At 38.7% G+C, this 20,567-nt stretch overlaps 1 protein-coding gene across 5 annotated transcripts; it reads left to right on the top strand.

Moving 5' to 3' along the window:
• The first annotated feature begins 1,295 nt into the window (after positions 1 to 1,295).
• On the top strand, positions 1,296 to 20,224 carry LOC132072561 (Y+L amino acid transporter 2-like). Of its 5 annotated transcripts, none has more exons than XM_059470981.1 (12): positions 1,296 to 1,768; positions 1,908 to 1,956; positions 2,467 to 2,612; positions 8,137 to 8,654; positions 9,912 to 10,037; positions 12,661 to 12,805; positions 13,673 to 13,796; positions 14,513 to 14,616; positions 14,890 to 14,986; positions 15,980 to 16,129; positions 18,362 to 18,545; positions 19,229 to 20,224. In XM_059470981.1, exons 4-12 carry the CDS (start codon positions 8,153 to 8,155, stop codon positions 19,318 to 19,320), a joined length of 1,524 nt encoding a protein of 507 aa, XP_059326964.1. In that variant the 5' UTR covers positions 1,296 to 1,768; positions 1,908 to 1,956; positions 2,467 to 2,612; positions 8,137 to 8,152; the 3' UTR covers positions 19,321 to 20,224. The 5 variants fall into 5 exon arrangements, with proteins under 5 accessions (XP_059326964.1, XP_059326973.1, XP_059326948.1 ...); XM_059470990.1 differs by having other exon boundaries at positions 1,851 to 1,956; XM_059470965.1 differs by lacking the exons at positions 1,908 to 1,956; positions 2,467 to 2,612.
• The last annotated feature ends 343 nt before the right edge of the window (positions 20,225 to 20,567 follow it).

Below are 20,567 nucleotides of genomic sequence, written 5' to 3'. Positions count from 1 at the left end.
CATGGTTGGAAGAAGTTTGTTGGTCTGTGAGCTACATTCTCTCCTGCATCAACTTCATGGCAAAGTAAGTAAAACTCTGGTTTTACCAAGATGACACCAATGGTGGCCTTTGTTTGCCATTCAGAGTCTTGCAGCTGATGGCAGAGGGTGTTTGGCAGTGTGTTTTCAGTCAGGGGTCAGTGTAAGTGCATCTGTTGTGGATGAGCACTGTAGGGGCCTGGGCTGGCTGAGGCACAGAGGGCAGAGTTATGGAACAGGAGGAAGCAGAGCACTTGGCAGGGCACCACTGAGCTGTTTGCTGCAGCTGAGCAATGGCATGAATGAAGAGGGCTCTGGAAATAATTGAACTGGCCTTGTTTCCAGTGCAAGTATGAAAAGCTTTCCTGAACAGTAATGGAAGCGTGGGCAGAAAATGCCACAGGTTTAGTCAGGCAAGCATGCCTTACTTTGCTGTTCAATCAGGAAATGTGTGTTTATATGTAACTGAGACACACAGAAGAATTACTGTGAACAGTAAGTTGGTACAGGAGAAGCTTCAGTGCAAACATTCTTATCAAGTCCTGAAATACTGTAAAAATGAGTAAGAAAAACTTGTTACAAAGGCATTCACATTCACTTCTTTACATTAAAATGCAAGATTTACATTTAATCTTCCTTGGCAAAGGAACTAGATTTTGTGTTTACAGAATAAATGTTCAGGAAAAATCCTTTTTGTGCACAGTGCATGCTTTATGATTGCTCAATGTTGATTTATGTGCTGTTCCTGTAAATCTATGGCAAGTGTCCAGTAGTGTGTAACCAAGAGGGTCAGACCAATAGAAATATGGGAGACATTAATGAAGAAAAGAGTCTGTTTCGTGTTTGAACATGCAGCTTCTACAGACTTGAAACAAAGGGCTGAGGCTGGCTCAGGAGCGGGATAAATGGACGGTGTAAAGGTGGTCTGATAGCAAAGTCCCTCAACATAACACACAATCAGAAAAACAGTTTGGTGCCCCACATCAGAAACAGGACAAACTCAAGTTCAAATTTCAGAGTGAAAATAATTATACATTCTTGAAAATATACATTCTGGGCTTCAGGTTTTAGTTTGTGAACAATTGCCCTGACAGAAGAAAAAGAATTTAAGATGACAGAGGCCCTGATTAAGGAACGTGGGGCTCAGCCTCTGTCTGTCCAACAAGGAAAAACATCCCTGCAAAACATACCCATTGCCAAAATTGCTACATTATAATGTACGTAACCACAGACTTGCAGGCAGCTGGAATTGTGCAATCTTTTCAGGCAGGCAGACTTAGAGAGCTCTCATCCTTCGTAGATAAAACAACTTGAAAACTGTTTATTCAAAGAATTTGTCCTACACCTGCTTTGAATAGGGTTTAAAAGAAACACAGCCATTTCTGTGTAAACATTAACTGTATAGCTGTCTCAATCTACCATAAAAAGCATGTTTATACAAGATGTTACTTTAAAATGAAGAAGCAGGAGGAGCGCTGGCTTTAAAAAGAAAGATTTGTATTGTGTTTATTATTCCTTTTGGTCACCATGGGTTACAGGGTGGAATGTACAACAAGATTTTATGCTCCTGCTTGTTTTCTAGTTGGGCTGCTCAGGTGTGTTGGAGGAATATCTGTGCTTGGATTCAAATGTTTTAGTTTTCTGTGTGATTAGTGGTCCAGTCTGAGGAAGTGCTGTTATCTGGTGCTTCAGCTCTAGTGACAAGACTCTTGACCTGCTGGATCAGCTCCTTCCTGATGCCCTTTGGCACGTGAGTACATCATTCTTCACGGAAAACAAAAATCCCGGTTAAATCTTGCATTTATTAACTTTTCACTCTGCCAAAAAAGCAGAGTTTTATTTTCTGGATGTTTACTTGTATGCTGTATACCATACTGGCTTTGCTACAGGACATCACAGGACAACCTATTACTTCAGAAGACTAACTGAATACACTGGGTAAATAATTTCTTTCTTTCTTTGCTTATTCTTATCCTAGGGTTTTTTTTTAAAGCTTATTTAATTAAAGTAAGATCTTAACGCCAGATCAGCCTGTTTTGTGTCTCATGCATCATGTCATAAATTACTATAAAAGACACAGATCTATAATTCTGAAAATAAGAAAAATAATCGAGTTGATTAATATCTAACAAAGCATAGATTAAACTTAGAAGAAAATTTGGAAAAAAAACCCCAGAAAAACATTTAGTAGTTTGAAATTGAATAATGTCTATTAATTTCAGTTTACAACTCTTTCTAGTCTATCCCTCTGAAAGACTTTCTGATTTAGCAAGTTATGTCACCAGAATAAACATCTTTGTGTAGTGTTAGTAAAAATTCCACTGAGGCTTTCTAAATCGGCAAGAAGGAATTAGTCTGCAGTAGTTATTCATGCTTTCAGTGACATATGGATGAAGGATTTTTCCACCCCAACTTTCTTTTTTTTTACTTCTATCACAACTTTCTTAGGAATAGAGAGCAGCAGTTGCCTGCTTCTGCCTGCTAATGACCTCAGCTGAAGCTGTTTGGGGAAACCACATTCCAGGAGAGTCTGAGATCTTTCTTGAAAGCTCTCATTGATTTTAATATTCATGCTACTGTAATAAAAATAGCAGGTAATGCAGTGAGTGAGAGAAGTGGCTATTCATATGGGTATTAACTTAGCTATCCTGGTTAAACAGAGGTGTTTATTTAGAGCAGCAGCCCTAGAGAGGCACTGTTCTATTCCAGCAGCCCTTCTGCTAAAGGAAGCAAGCATGTCACCTACCCTCTGGTAAGCTGCTAGCTTCTCTTTTTAATACTTTCCTTAGATTTGGGCTACAGTAGCTTTTCTCTCAAATCTCCTCTGTGATTTGTTTTGGGGTAGGAATGTAGTGCTGGGGGTGGAGCAAGTCCCTTCTGTGGGAAAGGCAGTCCGTGTCCCTGGTAATGCATGTGAAGCAGTAATTCATTAAATGTTTTATAAACATAGAATTTGAAATCCAAAAAGAAATATGCTTGTTTCCTATTGAGTGAGAAATGTTTGCTTCAGATGAGATCAAAGTGGATTTTTTGTTGCTGTTGTTTGAGTTTTTAGTATTATAATTTCTGAGAGTATTTTATTTTATGCTGTTTCCTCATACTGCATAATCTTGTTTTGTTTGCTTTCCTCATTGGGAAATGTCCAACAGTACAAGCTGTTATGAATACTCCCTTTGAGACCTGTTGATGCTCATACTCAGTAGTAGAGTTTTGAAGTTTGAGCTACACATTTTTGGTCATGTTGAAAACTGCTTGCTCCTCTGATTTCATGTTCCAATAGCTATTAATATAAATGTGTATGTTTGGATTTTTTTAACTTTTACAGGCAGGAGAAAATTGCCCAGAATGTACTTAGAGAAAATAAGAGATTGCTCATGACTTTTACATGTGCTTTCTACATGCACATTGATTTCTAATACACACATAATTAAAATGTGCTAGATTTTAATTTTAAATGTTATTCTTAATGTCACTAATTTTCTGAATGAAACTAGAAAATATTGGGAGTTTATCCGTTTTCTTAGCTGGTTTGACTTTGCCTGGTACATTGGTGGCGCTTTCATTATTGAGAAATTTTGTGGAGGTAGACAAAATTCACCAAAACAAAAGACCATGAAATGAGGTGTAAATCTGATGGCCAGCATGTTCCAACATCTTTCATAGCAGTTGACTTTTTAAATTACTTTCCTCAGCTTCCAATGGAAGCTGCTGAAGGCAGCAATAATTCATCTCTGAGATCTTATTGATTTACTAATATTTCTTAAATTAAAAGATGAGAATTGCTAAATACTCTTAAACAGAGGCATCTCAGTCCCTCTGGAAGCAGTTTGTAAGACTGCACAAGTCCGTAAGTTCCTATGGAGGTACATAAGCACTTCCCTGGCCAAGCCTTCTTGAATCATTTGGCAAAGTTGAATTACCTCCTTAAGAAGGAAGCAATCTTTCATGAAATGTAGACCCCTGAAGAATGGGAAGAGAAAATCCTGCCCTACCACACCAGCCCTACAGTAATTTATGGAGGAACTGTGTTTGATTTCAGCTTTAGTTTTCAACTACTATCTACTTGCCACTTCCTTCACTTTTGTGTATGACTTTTGGCAGTGGCTTAAGTAAGAAACGACCTTTTAAGAATTACCTGTATGTAATTAACTTAACTTCTCAGGCATTGGTCTCCAAGGTCCTTTCTCTTGCTCTTCACATATCCAGCTGTGAGATAAACATGAAGCTCCAAAGGATTTAGGGCCATTATGGCTGTCTGGACTCTCAAGGCATTGTATTTCCCTGAGAGGAAAATTTGCCTCCATTTATTGAGAGAGTGCCTAAGAGAAAGGAAGATCTGAATGAAAATAGGTTCTGAAGCTGTGTAGCAGAGCTCACTTGCTGACACGAGGCAGAGGCAAGTGCTGGCAGCTGTGTCATTCAGCCTGCACATTGATTCCAGAAAGCAATACCTCCTTCTGCTTGTCCCACTCTGTGGAACCAAGACACCAAGGACCTTCTTTAGCATCAGAAAGCTTTTATGCTTTGCTCTTCAGACTTCATACTCAAGAGTTACTAAAATGCCTGTACTGGTAATTTCGCTGCCATAAAGTTTTATCATCACAACACCCAACCATGTTAAAACTGAATGCGAAGAACCTCAGCTTTTTAATTACTACATAAATTAAAACTTTCTGGTCTCAGAAAGCCACTTTGAATGCTAGATGATTCACCATAAATATTTTTCATCTATTATAGTGCAGGATTTTATGACTGAAAATGGCCACCTCTGTAAGAAATCACCTTATTACAGGTCTGATGGTTGTCCCCAATAAGCTCTCTCAGTTAGTAGCTTTTGCTGTCTCTCACTTGGATTGGTGCACCTTCAAAATGGTGGAGAAGAGCTATTGAAGCATTCTTGAACGTGCAAGCTTCTCAGCTGAAGCTTCTTGGCACACCAGTTCAAGGCGGAAGCAACGGTGATGGTCCCAGAAAGGGAACATGGTGGCATGAGGATGAGGTGATAGTGACAAGAGTAGGACAGGACTATTGACCAGATTCAGTAGGAAAAAAATAGCAGAAGCTATAATGAGGTAAAGAATTAGACAACAGACACTGGGCAAATCTTTGAATAGTTTTCATCATTGCCTGGAATGTAAAAGCATTCTTTAAACATTTGACAAAAAAATTATTCTTAAGCTATTATACAGGGAGATCTGTACAGGAGATTATGTCCTATATCCCACTAATTTTCTTAATAGCATGAAAACTTTGCTGAGAACTAGCATCAGTCACGACTCAGTGAATCTTGTTTATTTAAGGACATAGTCCTGAATAAAGAAATCAGTAACTGCTCCAACAATGTGATGGCACTGAATGAAATCAGTGCACTGTCAAAGCTGCTAGAAATATTACTATTGTCTTGGTGGAGAAGGACAGGCAGAAGCTGTTGAAAAAATTTTGTCCAAAAATTTGTACTTTCATATTATATAAATTAATTACAGTGAACTTGCACATCTTGGTTATGGAAACTGAATCTCTTTCCCTTTGATTCTCGGGCCACACCTATTTGAGGACTTATTTGAGGGTCTGGGTAAAAGTTCTGCTAATGTGACATGTCTCAAAGTACTGAATTTTGAACTGTTTCTTCTAATTGTTTTTCTTTCATAATGGTTTAATCAGCAGTCACTTATTTATGGAAGAAATACTTCCCTACACAGCTCCGGTTACAAATTTTTAGAAATTGGATATAAACTTTTGGTAGCACAAGAGATAAGAGGAAAATATGCAAAACATTGTGTTACTTAAGAATATAATTTAAACTTTACCTTAGTGCTCTCATGAAAGCTGCAGATTGTAAAAGTACTACTAGGCTTCAGTAGCACTGCCAGTTTAAATGATCAAATTTCCTTTAGCTAGCAGGCCCTCTGTACTAGACATCCGAGTTCAGGTTTGATACCATGTACACAGGTTACCCATAGCTACCAATTACTTGATGTATTCTTTTTTACAGGAAAATAACTGTATCCTCCTTACCAGGGAGACTTCATTTCAGGAAAAGCGATAGCCCCTGGGTTTGATCACTGCTTGCATAGCTCCACATTAACATCACCTGGGTAACAAAGGTTAATTTTGAATTCCCACACCCTTTGAGCTGTGCTGATTGAAACAGTTGGGCATTTCAGCTTCCAGCCAGAGCTCACATTTAAAAATCTGAAAAAAAAATTAAAAATCATACATCAAGTACAAGAAGCATACAATCATTTTAAATCAGCTATGCTAGAAAAGGACTATTAATACAGAAATATGTCCAGATTTTAGCATGTTACTATCATGATGAACACTCCAAACAGCTGCCATCATGGGAAGGGTTTCTGCTGATATTTTATGTAGCCATCAAGAACAGAAATGGAGACAGGAGGTTCTGGAAGTATTGGCCTATTGGCCTGTATTTTGGGGTGGGGAGGGTGACTTTTTCCTCCTTTCTGTCACACAGAAGGTAACAGGTGAAGCTCATCAGGAATCTGAAGGAAGATATATGAATGGTGTATTGGATGCATGAAATTTCTCCCTGCAAAACAGGATGATGTTTTTTATTCCTAGAGGGATGATGTGACAAGTAACAGGAGTCACTTGTGTGTGTGAGGAGGAGGAGGCCAAAAAGTCAAAAGGGAGACTGCAGTCATGCTTGGACACTTTTGACAAGAGTTAATGTTTAAGTTTATACCTGTGTTCCCACAGTGTTCCTGTGGTTAGGGAAAGTGCCATTGGGATGAGAAAAGCATTTAATCTTTAAAGAGAGTTTGGCATCTTTTAATTTTTATTACTCATCAGGCCTTGTTCACTATTTGATCAATTAGGAAAGTAAGTTGCATCAAAAAAGCTGGGAAGGAAGACATAGAATTATAATATATTCAAGGTTGCTAAACCAGCCATACTTTAACAGGAAAGCAAACCTTTCAGGAAGTTTGGGGAGGGTCGATTGTTTTAAATTGGCCATTGACCCACGTTTAACAACACAAATTTATGAATCACATGTAATGTGTAAATGTAATGTGTAAACATTTGTAATCAAATGGGTTTTGTTTTGCCAGTGTTGCATGGATGAGCTTTGTTCTACTCAGGGAACTTGGATCTAGATCATAGGATTTTAAGGAAATGACCTTCAGAAGTGCTTTTGAGTGTGTGTGGAGGAGAGAAGGGAAGGAGAAACAGATGTCTTTTGAGATAGATACCAAAAATTAGCCATTGGTCTAAGCCACCTTATACATCAGCAGGACTCAAGAGCTGAGGCAGTCCCTGCAGCCCTGGGTTCCTCAGCCCCAGAGCTGTGCAGGTGTGCACAAGGCAGGCTGATCCTGTGCAGTCAGGTCCTGCTTCCCAGCTCCCAGCACACTTGGATCTTGTCCTGTGAGCAGCAGAGGGAAATGCTTTTACAGACATGTTTTGTTGGACTCTCTTACGCAGAAGCATTCCAGGGACAGAGTGTCCCAGACTCAATCCCTCTGAATGTTAGTGGCTTCTCCTGAGTTAAGTGAGGTTAATAGCTAACCAAGCTGCATTATTCACTGCCGCAGTAAAAGATTTTTTTACCCTCATATGAACATTTATTTTGTGAGATTAGAGGTTTTGAGGCTCTTTTTCTGTCTTTGGTGTTCTCCAGCAGAACAGTTTTCAAGTGAATGTAATTTGATAAAACAAATAATAATGAAATTGAAATTCTTTGTGAGATAAGAACAAATTTTAGGAAGAGGTATTCTTGTAGAAGATACTCCAGCTGTATTAGAACATGTTTCCCGGGATACAGTGTCTCTTCCTTCCTTAAAATATTTTCAATAACATAACATAGAATTGCAATTCAAGACAAATAATAATAGTGAACTGAGAGTTAACAAAAACTTCAGAATCTATAACCAAAGACAGTGGCCTCATATTTATGCATTAAAAAGGTATGTAACCATGAAAGTTAAAAAACTTCACTAGTGTGCTGTTCCTGAACTGCAAGATAAAATCAGGCAAAATAGTTGTTCTTTGTATCATTTATGCCTTGTATGTTAATTTTATTATCCATGTCTCTGATGCCACATGCATCAATAATAATAATAATAATACAAAAATGTTCTCTCCTCTTGTTTTCAGATAACGTGACTTGAAGATGCCAGCCCCTTGGCAAAAATGCTGCAATAAAAAGTCCAGAACTGAGAATGCAAAAGCTGAAATGGACAATATGGCAGAGACAAGTGAAAAAATGCAGATGAAAAAAGAAATCACATTACTAAATGGAGTTTCTTTAATTGTCGGGAACATGATTGGCTCTGGTATATTTGTATCACCCCGAGGGGTTTTAATGTATAGTGCTTCCTATGGACTCTCACTGATCATCTGGGCACTTGGTGGGATTTTTTCCCTGTTTGGAGCTTTGTGTTACGTGGAACTGGGAACATCCATCATAAAATCTGGAGGCAGTTATGCCTATATTCTGGAGGCATTTGGGGCCTTTGTGGCCTTCATCAGACTCTGGTCTTCCTTGCTAATTATCGAACCAACAACTCAGGCAGTGATAGCAATCACATTTGCTAACTACATTGTTCAGCCAATTTTTCCCCACTGTGAGCCGCCGTATGACGCAGTCAGGCTGATTGCAGCTGCCTGTATATGTAAGTAGTGATTGCCAGAAGTTAGGAACTGTAATTATGCATGGTCAGAGAAGGTTTTTCTAAATTTCTATTTCTTTGTATTCTGTGAAAATAATTATTACCTATCAAAAACACGTTCTTAAGAACTAATAATCTTTTATTCAGATGTATTGTGTTTGGAGCTGGTATTACTAGAGGGGAGAGGAGAATTACAACAATTTGGCAGAGAGAAATTGTGACTGCTGATTAAAGGTACACAAATGTCTATGGGTTCACTGGCCTAACTGGCTGACAGGACACTGTCACATGCACAGATTCATTTATGAAAAAGAAGGCAAGAATTTCTTTGAGCATGTGTGGTTGCATGCTAGTGCCCTAACTATATAGAATGATTTCTAAATTATTTTCATTTTGAGAATTACAAAACCCTTTTTCTTCCTTTCAAAACTGAAGTATAGATTATAGGCAAGTCAAGGAAACAGAAGCAAAGACCAAAAAGATTTCTAGATAAGAAAAAGCCCACTTTGATCCATGCTTGAGAGCACTCTATGTGACCATGCCATGTTTGTTCTGCTCTCTTTTCCAGCAGCTGGGCTTCATACCTGGTGCCAATGCACACCATCACCTTTCCTCATCTATCTCTGTTTTGAATCAGGGGGTGGCAAGAGGGAGAAGTTTGCTGTGTTGCCCTGTGTGTGCTGGAGTGAGAGGAGATGGGCACATGGCTCAGGCCCTGGCTGGACCTGCTGCCAGCTGAGGGACAAGCCTGACTGCAGAGAATTTGGGAAAAGGAGGAAACTTCAAAACCACGAGCACAGAGTAATAGCATGCTGGCCTGGCTCAATTCAGTATCTTCTCACAGCATGCAAACTATGTTTGTGCAGAAGTTGTCCTTATTCTATACCAAAACTGGAGCTTAACTCAGCAGGAAGAAATTTTTGATATACAGGATATAAAGAAATACTATCATTTGTATGTAAATAGCTCTTGTTGAGTTCAGTAAAATTTAAATATTATTTAAAAGGAGAAGGAGCTAGTCCTAAAGTTCAAAGATTGATGTGTTTTGTCCTACTCACTGTCATGAAAACAGAAAATCATTGTGTAAATTTTAAACCAGGTATTTCATTTTAGTAAATCTGGGTGGTCCTGAAGTGGTGAAATTTAATTCAGTTTTACTCCTTGAAAGAGTAGTAGTATCTGGAGAGATGGGTTTGAAATATGACTTAAATTATGTTAAACATCCAGGGCTCCTTTCATGAATATTCTATTTCTCTGCAGGTTCCTTAACGTTTATTAACTGTGTTAATGTAAAGTGGGGTACCCGTGTACAAGATATTTTCACATATGCCAAAGTCATGGCTCTTATCTTGGTGATATCTGTTGGCCTTTACAAAATTGGCAAAGGTAAGAATAATTTTCATTTACCTAAATTCTATGAAATTAATCATATATGATGATTTCCAAATCCATGTAGGGAGATCTTTAACACTTATATATGAAGTGTTGTTTATTCTGCAAAGAAAAGTCTGCCATAGGAAGATCAGATGTATTTTATGGCTTGTTAAGCAATAGAGGGTTAATTATTCAGGCCAAGTCCTGTGCTGCTTGGTCTGAATAGCAAATAGCAGCTAAATTAACATCACTTTACTGCTGACTAGTTAAAGTCAGCCTCGGTGTCTGACTCATGCATTACTACCTGTCCTGTAACAGGACAGGGGAACAGAATTTGCATTGCTCCTCACACTTCCCCCCACCACCATTCTCACCCTACTGGCACCACCCCCAGGCACAGCACCCTGCCGGAAGAGAACCAGAGAGGGTAAATCATAGGTGGGATTTGTGGGAGGGCATCTTTGTTCCTAGAAACAGAGGAGAAGACTGCAACAGTGCAGTTGTGTGAATCACTGTGGCATGGTGTTACTGTAAGGCATCACAGGGCAGATGAGCCACCTCCTATCAGCAGTAACTGGACTGAAGTGAACACACTGCAAAGCTGGAGAGCAGTTTATGCTGGTGCTACCTCAGAGCTCTGTATATAGCAATAGATTTGATTTTATTAATTGGGCCTCTGGTACAGTGAATTCTCCTCTAGTTCTAGCTCTGCTGCTTAGATTACTAAGGGTTTTCATTTTCATTTTCTCTGAAATTCTTAAATTGCATAGCCTTTATCTTTATTCCATTGAAATAAAGGTGGTTTTCCCTCTCCAGTTTAGGAATTATCTTTTTCTCCTGCTAAATTAACTTATAAAACCTAACAAGCATGCTTTCTATTCCATTTCTGTTTGCTGGCCTCCTCCTTTCCTTTGCTGCAGTTGCATCAGGTGTTACACCATAAAGCTGCATTAGACTTTAGGAAAGCTTTCTGGTTTAGCCCTTACCTCTGCATGTCAGTTGTCACCAGCTGGTTGAAGTCTAAAGGGACCTGGACAACCAAACCCAGCCCTAAGGGCAGAGAGGTGAACATTCCGAGAAGAAGCATTGCTTAAGGGTCACAGTTGCATGAAGGAGTAGTTCCCCTCATGAAACTGCTGCAGCTTTGCAAAAGTGTGATTCTGCGGTGTCACCTCTGTAGCAGCACCGCCCCTGCTTTCAAATTGCCTCCTTCAAAACTGCCTCCCCTCCTGCTCACTGCTGTGCTGCTGGGGGCAGGGGCTGCTCCCTCTGGCCCCACATACTGCCCATTTTGTTTCCTCTGCATTGCTCTGTGGGCTCAGGGAGGGTTGAAGCATAAAGGGAACATTATGGTGAGGCACACGAAGTGCTGAGGGCTTTTACTGGTAGTAAAGGTCTCATCTCTGCTTTGCTTAAGCAGAACTGAGCACTTAAATATGGGAAAGTCTGGGAGGAGGAATGATGCCAATTTCTGGAGGAAGCTGTGATCAGGTCAATGACCCTTTTAAACTCAGCAGCTGTTTTAATGAAAAGAACAGTTATGATGTTTTAGCCCTGCCTTATTCTTTCTGATGTGCTTGGATACACTTCTTGTGTTAAAGGTCTGTAAATATAACTGATTCTGAATATGAACTGTCTTTACCAAAAAAACAACTCAAAAAACTCTTCTTGAACATTTTGGATTTTTCTTTCTTTTACCTTCCAACCGTTTTCTTCTCCAAAGTATGTGTACATCCCATATCTTCTCTTCTTTGGTTCAAACAGTCTCCTGCTCTTCGGTGACTGAATTGCATTTGTAGTATCTAAAAACTCCTTAGTTGAATCAGTGCTTTCATTTTACAAAAAAAGACTACCAAAAGACATTACTTTCTTTTCTAATTGAAGTTTCAGCATGTTTCTGTCCTCTCTTAATACTTAACCCGCTTCCATTTTCATTAGATGGCAGGCTTTCCTTCTGCAATCTCAGTAAGGCCTTTCTTCCACTTTCCAGCTCGGCAGTGAAGGCTTGTGCAGTTTCACTAACATCTGGCCTATTTTGCAGCACTCTGCAGGTTCTCATCTCAACTAATGGAGCTTAACGAAAGCAGAATTTTTAAAGGAAAAAATTTTAATTTCATCCCTTAGTTTTGGGGAAGCCCCTTGTGGGTCAGAGCATCCCACTGAAAAGTAAAGGAGGTCCCCCTCTAGTGGCCACTAATTCATCTGGGGAAAATAAAAGCACAGCTGTTAGGAAGGAATATGAGACAGATTCAGGAACTGAAACTGGGTTTGCCAAGCGCCTCATCCTGGCTGACAGGGCACTGCATGCCCTCGCTATGGCTCCCTCCTTCGGAAGGGTCAGCAGTAATGTCAGGAGGGGACTCTGTGAATTCTGGTAGAATTACAAAAGTCACATCAACAAACATGTGAAAATGTTCTATTTTCTCCCTGTGCAAGTATAGCTGTCTGAACATCTGGTTGAAACCCTCTTGTTTGTTAATTAAAAATGTAAGTTGTGCAGTTTTAGAAACAGTAATGAAACCCAGATGCAGTGGGGTGTTATTTCCTTTTGGTTAGCTGGCACTTGAGGTGTAGTGCCCGTCTAAGTTGCAATCCTTGAAATGTAACAGTCAATTGGCACCTGCCATTTGTACAGGGGAAACTGAAAACCTGAGAGCTCCGTTTGAGGGCTCAGCAACAAACCCAGGGATGATTGCCCTGGCTCTCTACTCTGCCCTCTTCTCCTACTCAGGATGGGACACGCTCAACTATGTCACCGAGGAAATGCAGAATCCTGAGAGGTAAACACAGGCTTTCCCTTTGAACCTCTGACAGGTGATGGCAGGACAAGCCACTCTGTATTTGTTTCTGATTACTCAAATTATTTTCTCTTCTCTTCAAATGAAGGAGTAAGTAGGAGAACTCTTTCTGATTATTGTGCTCATTTATCAGTTATATCACACTAATGAATCAGTTACCTGTATATGTGTATTTTACATCTTCCACTTCAGACTACAATTTTTAAAGAAGAAGAACAAATCCCTGCTGAAAGCAAGGAAAAGCAAAGGTGCATCTGGCCCTCTAAAATTCCCTGCATCTCTTCAGTTAGGCAGAATTATTTTCCCAAGACATTTTTTGCCACCAGTAGAGTAAGACTGTGTTCGATTTGTGGCTTTTATGATGTGATCTTCAGCATTATGGTTTATGGGCAAATATCATCTCCCTCCTTCTGTAGGGACGCCAGCCCTGTGGGAGTTGGCTTGAGTCAGCCACTCAAGCTGATATAGTCCATCTTGTCTTGGGACGTGCATAGGTTATCAGTCAGGGAAAAATGCCACAATCAAGAAAATACCTAAGCCTGTGCTTAAATCTTATTGTTTCAGAGCTCTCTTACATTGCTGCATATAACAGACAGTGTATTAAATTTACATGTATGAATGTTTTAAGGCTTTTTCTTTTAAACTTGTGACAGACACACAAGCAACAAACTAAGCTTTTTATGGCTTTATGGCATTGTTTCACACATAGCTGCTTGTTGTTTTGTAACACCATGATTCAAAATGATGGATTACAAGACGTGATGGAGGTATCCATTCTGGGAACAATCTTCTATTTAATTATTTCTTTTTTAAATAACATGGACTAATTTTTCCATTTTCCTTTTGCAGGAACTTACCTCTTTCTATTGCAATTTCAATGCCTATTGTAGCTATTATTTACTTGTTGACTAATATAGCATACTATGTAGTGTTGGACATGTCAGCTCTCCTCACAAGTGATGCAGTGGCTGTGGTAAGTTGTGGAACATAACTCAAACCAAAGACACTGCAGGAAAATTTCAGGTAGCATGCTTGGCAAACAGCTGAAATACTATCATGTTGAAGGCTGCTTAAAACATTTTTTTCATGTAACAGTACCAGAAGGTGCATATCAAGAATATATCAAATAAATATGCTCTTGAAAAATTGTCTTTTATACTCTCTAAATCCTGCTCTTAACACTACATCATAGGAAAGATGCTTTTGCCAGGACCAAAGAGCTATAGAAAGTCTGGGTTGTTGGAGAACCATTTTTTTTTGTTATCATTCTAATGTACAGTATGTAATGTTTAATGCTGCACAACCACAGCAATATTTTCAGTGCAGAAATGTGCACTGAAATGTTTTTTAAACCTTATCAATATTTTATACAAAAATAAAATAATAATTCATGGATTACTACAGTTGGGATTTGTCAGAATACTTTAAAGCAAATACATCATTCTCTTTTCCATCGCTGAATTAATCTAGGCTTAGATTTTTTAAAAAATATTTTTAATGTATCTGCCAATTTTATTTTGATGCTGATCAGCTTTTCTAAATTCTAATTTCCTAAGTCATTTTTGGGTGCCATCAAAAAGCATGGGCTATGACACTACATTTGGGATAATGTGTTTTCATGAGAGTTTCTCAGAATTATCCATATTCCTAACACAGTGGGCCTCACCATTATCTTTTTTTCTGTTACAGACATTTGCAGGTGAAACCCTTAGTCATGCCAAGTGGATAATTCCTATAGCAGTGGCCATGTCTTGCTATAGTGGCTTAAACTCATCAATTATTGCAGCATCTCGGTATGGAATAGAAGATTTATTTTAAATAATTGAAGAGGAATCTATAATCTGCCTTCTTTACTAGTTTGATAATTTTTGCCATGTCAAGTCATACATTTATGACGGAGGTGTTGTTACAGTCAGATGTCTTCTCATGATTAGCAACATTTGATAAACTAAAGCCACTTAAGAAGAGAACAGCACTTACAACAGAGTAATAAAAGAATTGTTTCTTTGCTTTGTCAGGAAGCAAAAAGCTCTTCCTATGGTTGAGTTTCCCTAGTCTTTTTTTAGGCTGTTCTATGTTGGAGCCAGGGAAGGACACCTCCCTGTCAGTCTGAGCTTGATTCACGTGAAGTGCTTCACACCGGTCCCCGCTCTCCTGTTCAACGTAAGTGACACCCCGCGTCGCGCCTGCCTGGCACTTGGGGTCTGCGCCTGGGTAAAACACCTCTGCTCCGCCCTGGACGTCTCACACTTCTCCTGCCCTGGAGACATCTTCTGCATACGCCCACAATTTAAACTCATTGAGGGGGTGGGAGGGGTGTTGTTTTGTTTGATTGAGGGTTTTTTTTTCAGTGGAAAGAGAATGGCTTGATTCGTTCATGGGCTCTCCAAACAATATTAGTGAGAAGTACAATAGTATTGCTGAGAAAACAGAGAATGGCTAAAGATGTAATGGTATAGACAAGAGCTGTTTATATCTCTTATGTGAGCTTTTAAAGTTTCACTGGAGGAGAACATGTCAGGAGCATCTCTTCGGCCCTGCTGTAGGCTGATGTTCTACAACTGTAGTTATAACAGGAATGACAAAGCTCTTAAAATTAAATTTCTACCATTGGATGCCTATAGTCCTATTGACTTTTTTTCTGTTGCCACTATACAGATGAGATCTTGTGTTATAGAATTACTGGAAGTTATTTTCATAAATAATCTATGTATTTAAGCATGCATTTTATTTGATGTCTGCCATTGCCATGTGTTACATTTCGTTTATGAATAGATTATCATACTCACCCTGCTTGACATCAAATAATTTACTAAAAATTATAATCTCATTATAAAGATTCTTCTCACAGGGACTCTGTTTGCACTAGCAAGTTGATTTATACTCTCTGGGTATACCACCATTCACATTTTTGATGTGGAAAGTGGAAGTTTTTCTGCCCATCTGTTAAAATAGACATGGAATTCCTGGTGGTTTAGGTCTTTCTGTGCAGGCAGTATAGCACACCTGCAGGGCACAGAATTTTCTCTAATGGTTTCAGTTTATGAGTGGACTTAAATCCTAAGCTCATACAAATAGGTTGGAAACCGGTCAGTTTATAATTTTACTCTGTCCTTGTTTTCACATTAAAAAGTCTTTGTCTTTTATTGTTTCTAGGGCTTAATGACTTTGCTTTATCTCCTTGTGGAAGATGTTTTCCTCCTTATTAATTACTACTGCTTCAACTACTGGCTCTTTGTGGGTCTATCTATTGCAGGACTAATCTATCTGAGATATACTCAGCCACATAGACCACGGCCTGTTAAAGTAAGTAAAAAAGTCAGGAACAAAGCTCTAAAAGCCAGCTAATGCATGTGTTTATATGACTTTTAATATCACAACCATAACAGTACCAGTTATATTATAGATTATTTATTAGCCATAGAAATTCTTTCAAAATACAAGATGAAGGAGCAAAACCCATTAAGAGCCCACAAGAACATCTGTTCTGGTAGTTTTGCTGAGAGATTGAAATGATATACACCATTTATTCTTCTTTCATTCAGACTTGTTATAATTTTTGTTTCAAAACAAATAAGGAATAAATAAATGTCTTGGGGTTTTAGCCCATCTTGGGAGAAGAGCAGACTCAGTAGAGCTGGTGATGGAAGCTCCAGAGAGGTTAACACTCTGATCAAACCTACATGATTTAACAAGCACAGTAAAATCCTTCCAAAGCCCATAAATGTCCAGAATTCTGCCCACACAGAAGTTAGCTTAAATTATCAAATATATTTTGAATGTTCCCTCCCACTGGGTAGTGGTCATAAACAGTAAAATGCAAGTTTGATGATTGACTTAGAAGAGCATTTGACTATCAGTTAGGCAAGGGTGAGTGCACAGAAACAAAGTGTGCCTAAAACCTGTTTCTAGTTTTAATCCAGTGATTGTCCCGGAAGCAAGGATGGAAACACACAGCAGGCACACAAAACCATGCACTGGTTCCTGTATGTTGGCTCCATGACCTGCATTTCGGCTCTGCAGTGATGCAGTAAAAATCAAGAGAATTACAAATTAACACCCCCCAAATATTTCTTCTTTGTCAATCTCTCTTCCTAAACTCCTCCATCATTTTTACAAACACATTTTCTTTCTACTAAAGTGTAACATCCTGATTAATTTTAAAAAAGTTCAAACAAAGGCATAAAATATTCTAAGCACTTCCTGATAGAAACCTTCCTAATTTTCCACAGCACACCAAATTTTCCTGAAGCATGTTCACACTCAATTTCCAAACTTTCCCACAAAATATGTAGAAGATAAATATTAAATCTTGCCTTATTGGCAATTTTGCCTCTGACTCTACTAAGGATTACAATCAGATTTTACACAAAGACTGTTTAATTCCTGTCAGCATTTGCCACCTTAGTCAACACCACAACTCCACATACACCATTTCCTTTTCTGAAATGCAGCAGTTGGTTTTCATCAACTTATATTTTTATCCTTTAAAAGGGAAAAAAAGTATTTATAACAGTAAACTCTCACCAATTTCAGCTGGAATTCAAATGTCAACTCCTGGACCCTTGAGAAGGCTCACTACTAGAGACAGGAAAAATAAAAAGTGAAAAATAAATTTATAAAGAGGTTTTTGAAACCTTCATAGAATCATAAAAGGTCAAGGTTTGGAAGGGACCTCAAAGATCACCTAGTCCTAACCATCCCTGTCACAGGCAGGGACAATTTCCACCAGACCAGGTTGCTCAAGGATTTATCCAACCTAGCCTTGAACTACTGCCAGAGTTGGGGTATCCACAACCTCCCTGGGCAACCAGTCCCAGTGTCTCGCCACTTTCACAGTGGAGAATTTCTTCCTAATACCTAACCTAAATTTCTCCTCTTTCAGTTTGTACCCATTGTTCCTTATCCTATCACTACATTTCCTGGTGAAGAATCCCTCTCCAGCTTCCCTGTAGGCCCCCTAAGACACTGGAAGGTTGCTGTGAGGTGTCCATGCAACCTTTTCTTCTCTTGGCTGAACAGCCCCAGCTTTCTCAGCCTGCTGTCATAGGGAAGGTGCTCCAGTCATATCAGCTTCATGGCCCAACTTTCCTTATTTGTGATATGATATTTGTTAAGTGCCCACAAAAAGGGTTGTAAATCAGTCCTTTAGTTCTACAACATCAAGAATGTAATTGAAGGTCTAGAGAGGTAGTTCCCAACCAAAAATACAAGTAACAATTCTGAACTGAAGTTGGAGAGAAAGCTACCCATTACTTAAAGTATTTCTTTCAAAGGTTGATCTTTTACTAATTGTAAAGGAACTGAGTTTATGCAGGCCTGAAAAAAATAAAAAAGATGCTCAGATGTATACCAAATAAGACTCTCAGCAGTGTACACAGAAGTTAATAAATTATGCTGACTGTAAGCAGTCAAAAAGATTCAGTACATACTTTTATTATTGACATGTCTAACTTTAATCTGCAAAGCCTGAATTTTTACAATAGAGTGTTTGTTGCATCTTTTAACAAATGCTGTATTTTTTTTTTGTCTTCACAGCTTAGCCTCTTCTTCCCTATAGTATATTGCTTGTGTTCCCTATTCCTGATTATAGTGCCTCTCTACAGTGACACAATCAATTCCCTTATTGGGGTTGGGATTGCCCTCTCAGGCATTCCTGCATATTATTTGGGAGTCTATCTGCCAGTTGAAAAACGACCTAAATGTCTACTTTGGCTCTCTGGTAAGCAACATCATGTCCCAGTCACCATGTCAAAACCTTGGTCAGAAGAAGGAAAGAACAATTTTTCCTGAAATCCTTATTTATATGAAGTTTGGCTATGCTTTGGTATGTGGCATGTCTGAGATCATCTGCTTTATCACATGGTCCTGAACACAAAACCATGCTTACCTGTACAAAACAAGCCAATATGTAGGTGTCATAACTGTGTTGGCTCAATAAAAGCCACGTAGGATTGTGAATACTAAACCTAATCTTTTTAATACCCTGGAAGGCAGAAATACCAGAACATCTTTGCTTCACTTTCCATCCAAGAATGCAAAAATCCAAATCAGAGGAGTCCACAGATTTTAAAAAACAATGAAATAATTAATTATTCACTTGAAGGGTAGTTGCTAGTCCTCAAATTCAGACAGTCTGGAAAAACAAATTTTTAATATTTTTGTTTATTATACTTTGAATTCAGGTATCAGCAATGAAAATGTTGATGAAAACATGATCAAACAAGAATTTCAGTTTAATAATTGGCTTCTTTTGCTTTTAGCTATTTATAACTTATGCCTAATTTTATTGATCAATGTGTTTCAAGATTTTTCTGCTATCTGTGTAATGTTTTCAAATCCTCAAAATCCAGATGTATGTCTAAGATACATTTAAATTTCTGTCACACATTTTTGCCACTACAGCTACAACAACGAAGTATGTTCAGATGCTCTTCTACTGTGCTCTGTCAGACCTGGACATAGATGTGGAACCCACCGCAGCCAAGAGTAAATAGAGTTGCCTCAACATTGAGAATTGTGCCTTGACATCTCCTATCTGGAACAATTTTTATCATCTGAAGTTCTCCCCACATGTTCAGTCATACTAGAGTGCCAACCACTGTACTGTGCATCAGTTTGATGTCAGTTAAGTTGTGATGGTTTTATAAAACACTCTGTTTTCCAGGGTTTCTTTTTAAAATTCTGTTTGTTAATATTGAGTTATCATGTAACATGTTGAAACTATAAAGCACTTTGTTGGAAAGGATGAAAGTTTGACAAGAAAGTTTCACAGATATGTGTGCTTGGCGGAAAGCTCTTTGAATGTAGAATCTGAGAATGAAATAGAGATGGAAAGCAAGTTTTGATACAGAAGAACAATAGATGTCTAAATTGACAACTGCTGAGCCAGTCATTACTGGACAACTAACAAAGTAAAGGTTAAGTCGTGTTGGAAGGGTGTTTTATGACTAGAGCAAAGGATATGTTGACCACAAACAAAAAGATATTTTTACCAAGCAGAAATAGGTCTTAGGAAAAGCAGAAAGACAGCACAGGCAAACAAGCATGCCAATGTGGCAAGTCGGAAAAATGTCTAAGAATTTTTCACTGCAAGAAAACTGAAAAACAACTTTAAGCTTAAACTGTAACATATTAACTCATGTGATTGGATAGTATTGACCATAATATGGTAATGATAGTAGTTATGATAGGCTATAGGTAATAGTAAAGGTATTAATTGGTTATGTATTAAGATGCTCAGCAAAGAAAAATATATAATGCCATATAACCAAAACTAAAGGGTCTTCAGTCTTGTCTATAGCTGAAACTGACAGCTGTAGGCATGGCTCTGTCACCCACAACCCAAGACTGCTTTAAAATCTTGTGTACAATAAACAGCATTTTGAAGAGCCACCTGAAGTCCTGCATCTCTCGTCTCAGGCTCTTACTAATGGCGCCCACATTTTAGTAGGCAAACTCGGACTTTTAGCAGTAAGAGACCTCCTGGTGAACTCAGAAGGAAGAGCCCACAAGGAGAAACAGGCACCTGAAAGGAAGGTGACCGGAGGCTGGACAGGTGTTGCTGCAGGACAGTACCTGGATTGGAGCTCAATGTACAGCAAGGAGGACAGCAGGTGAGCACTGGGGAATCAATGGGGCAGAATGTGTCTGCTGATCAGAGACATGTGTATCAGCATTTAAAATATCTAATTAAATCCAGTCCAAGTAAATTACCAAAACAAGAGCTTAAAAAGCTTCTACC

This window comes from Ammospiza nelsoni, chromosome 1 (genome assembly GCF_027579445.1).
Source record: "Ammospiza nelsoni isolate bAmmNel1 chromosome 1, bAmmNel1.pri, whole genome shotgun sequence".
In the NCBI taxonomy this organism is placed as follows: Eukaryota; Metazoa; Chordata; class Aves; order Passeriformes; family Passerellidae; genus Ammospiza; species Ammospiza nelsoni.
Note: the sequence above shows the minus strand (reverse complement) of the source record. Positions and strands in the feature narration are given on the sequence as shown.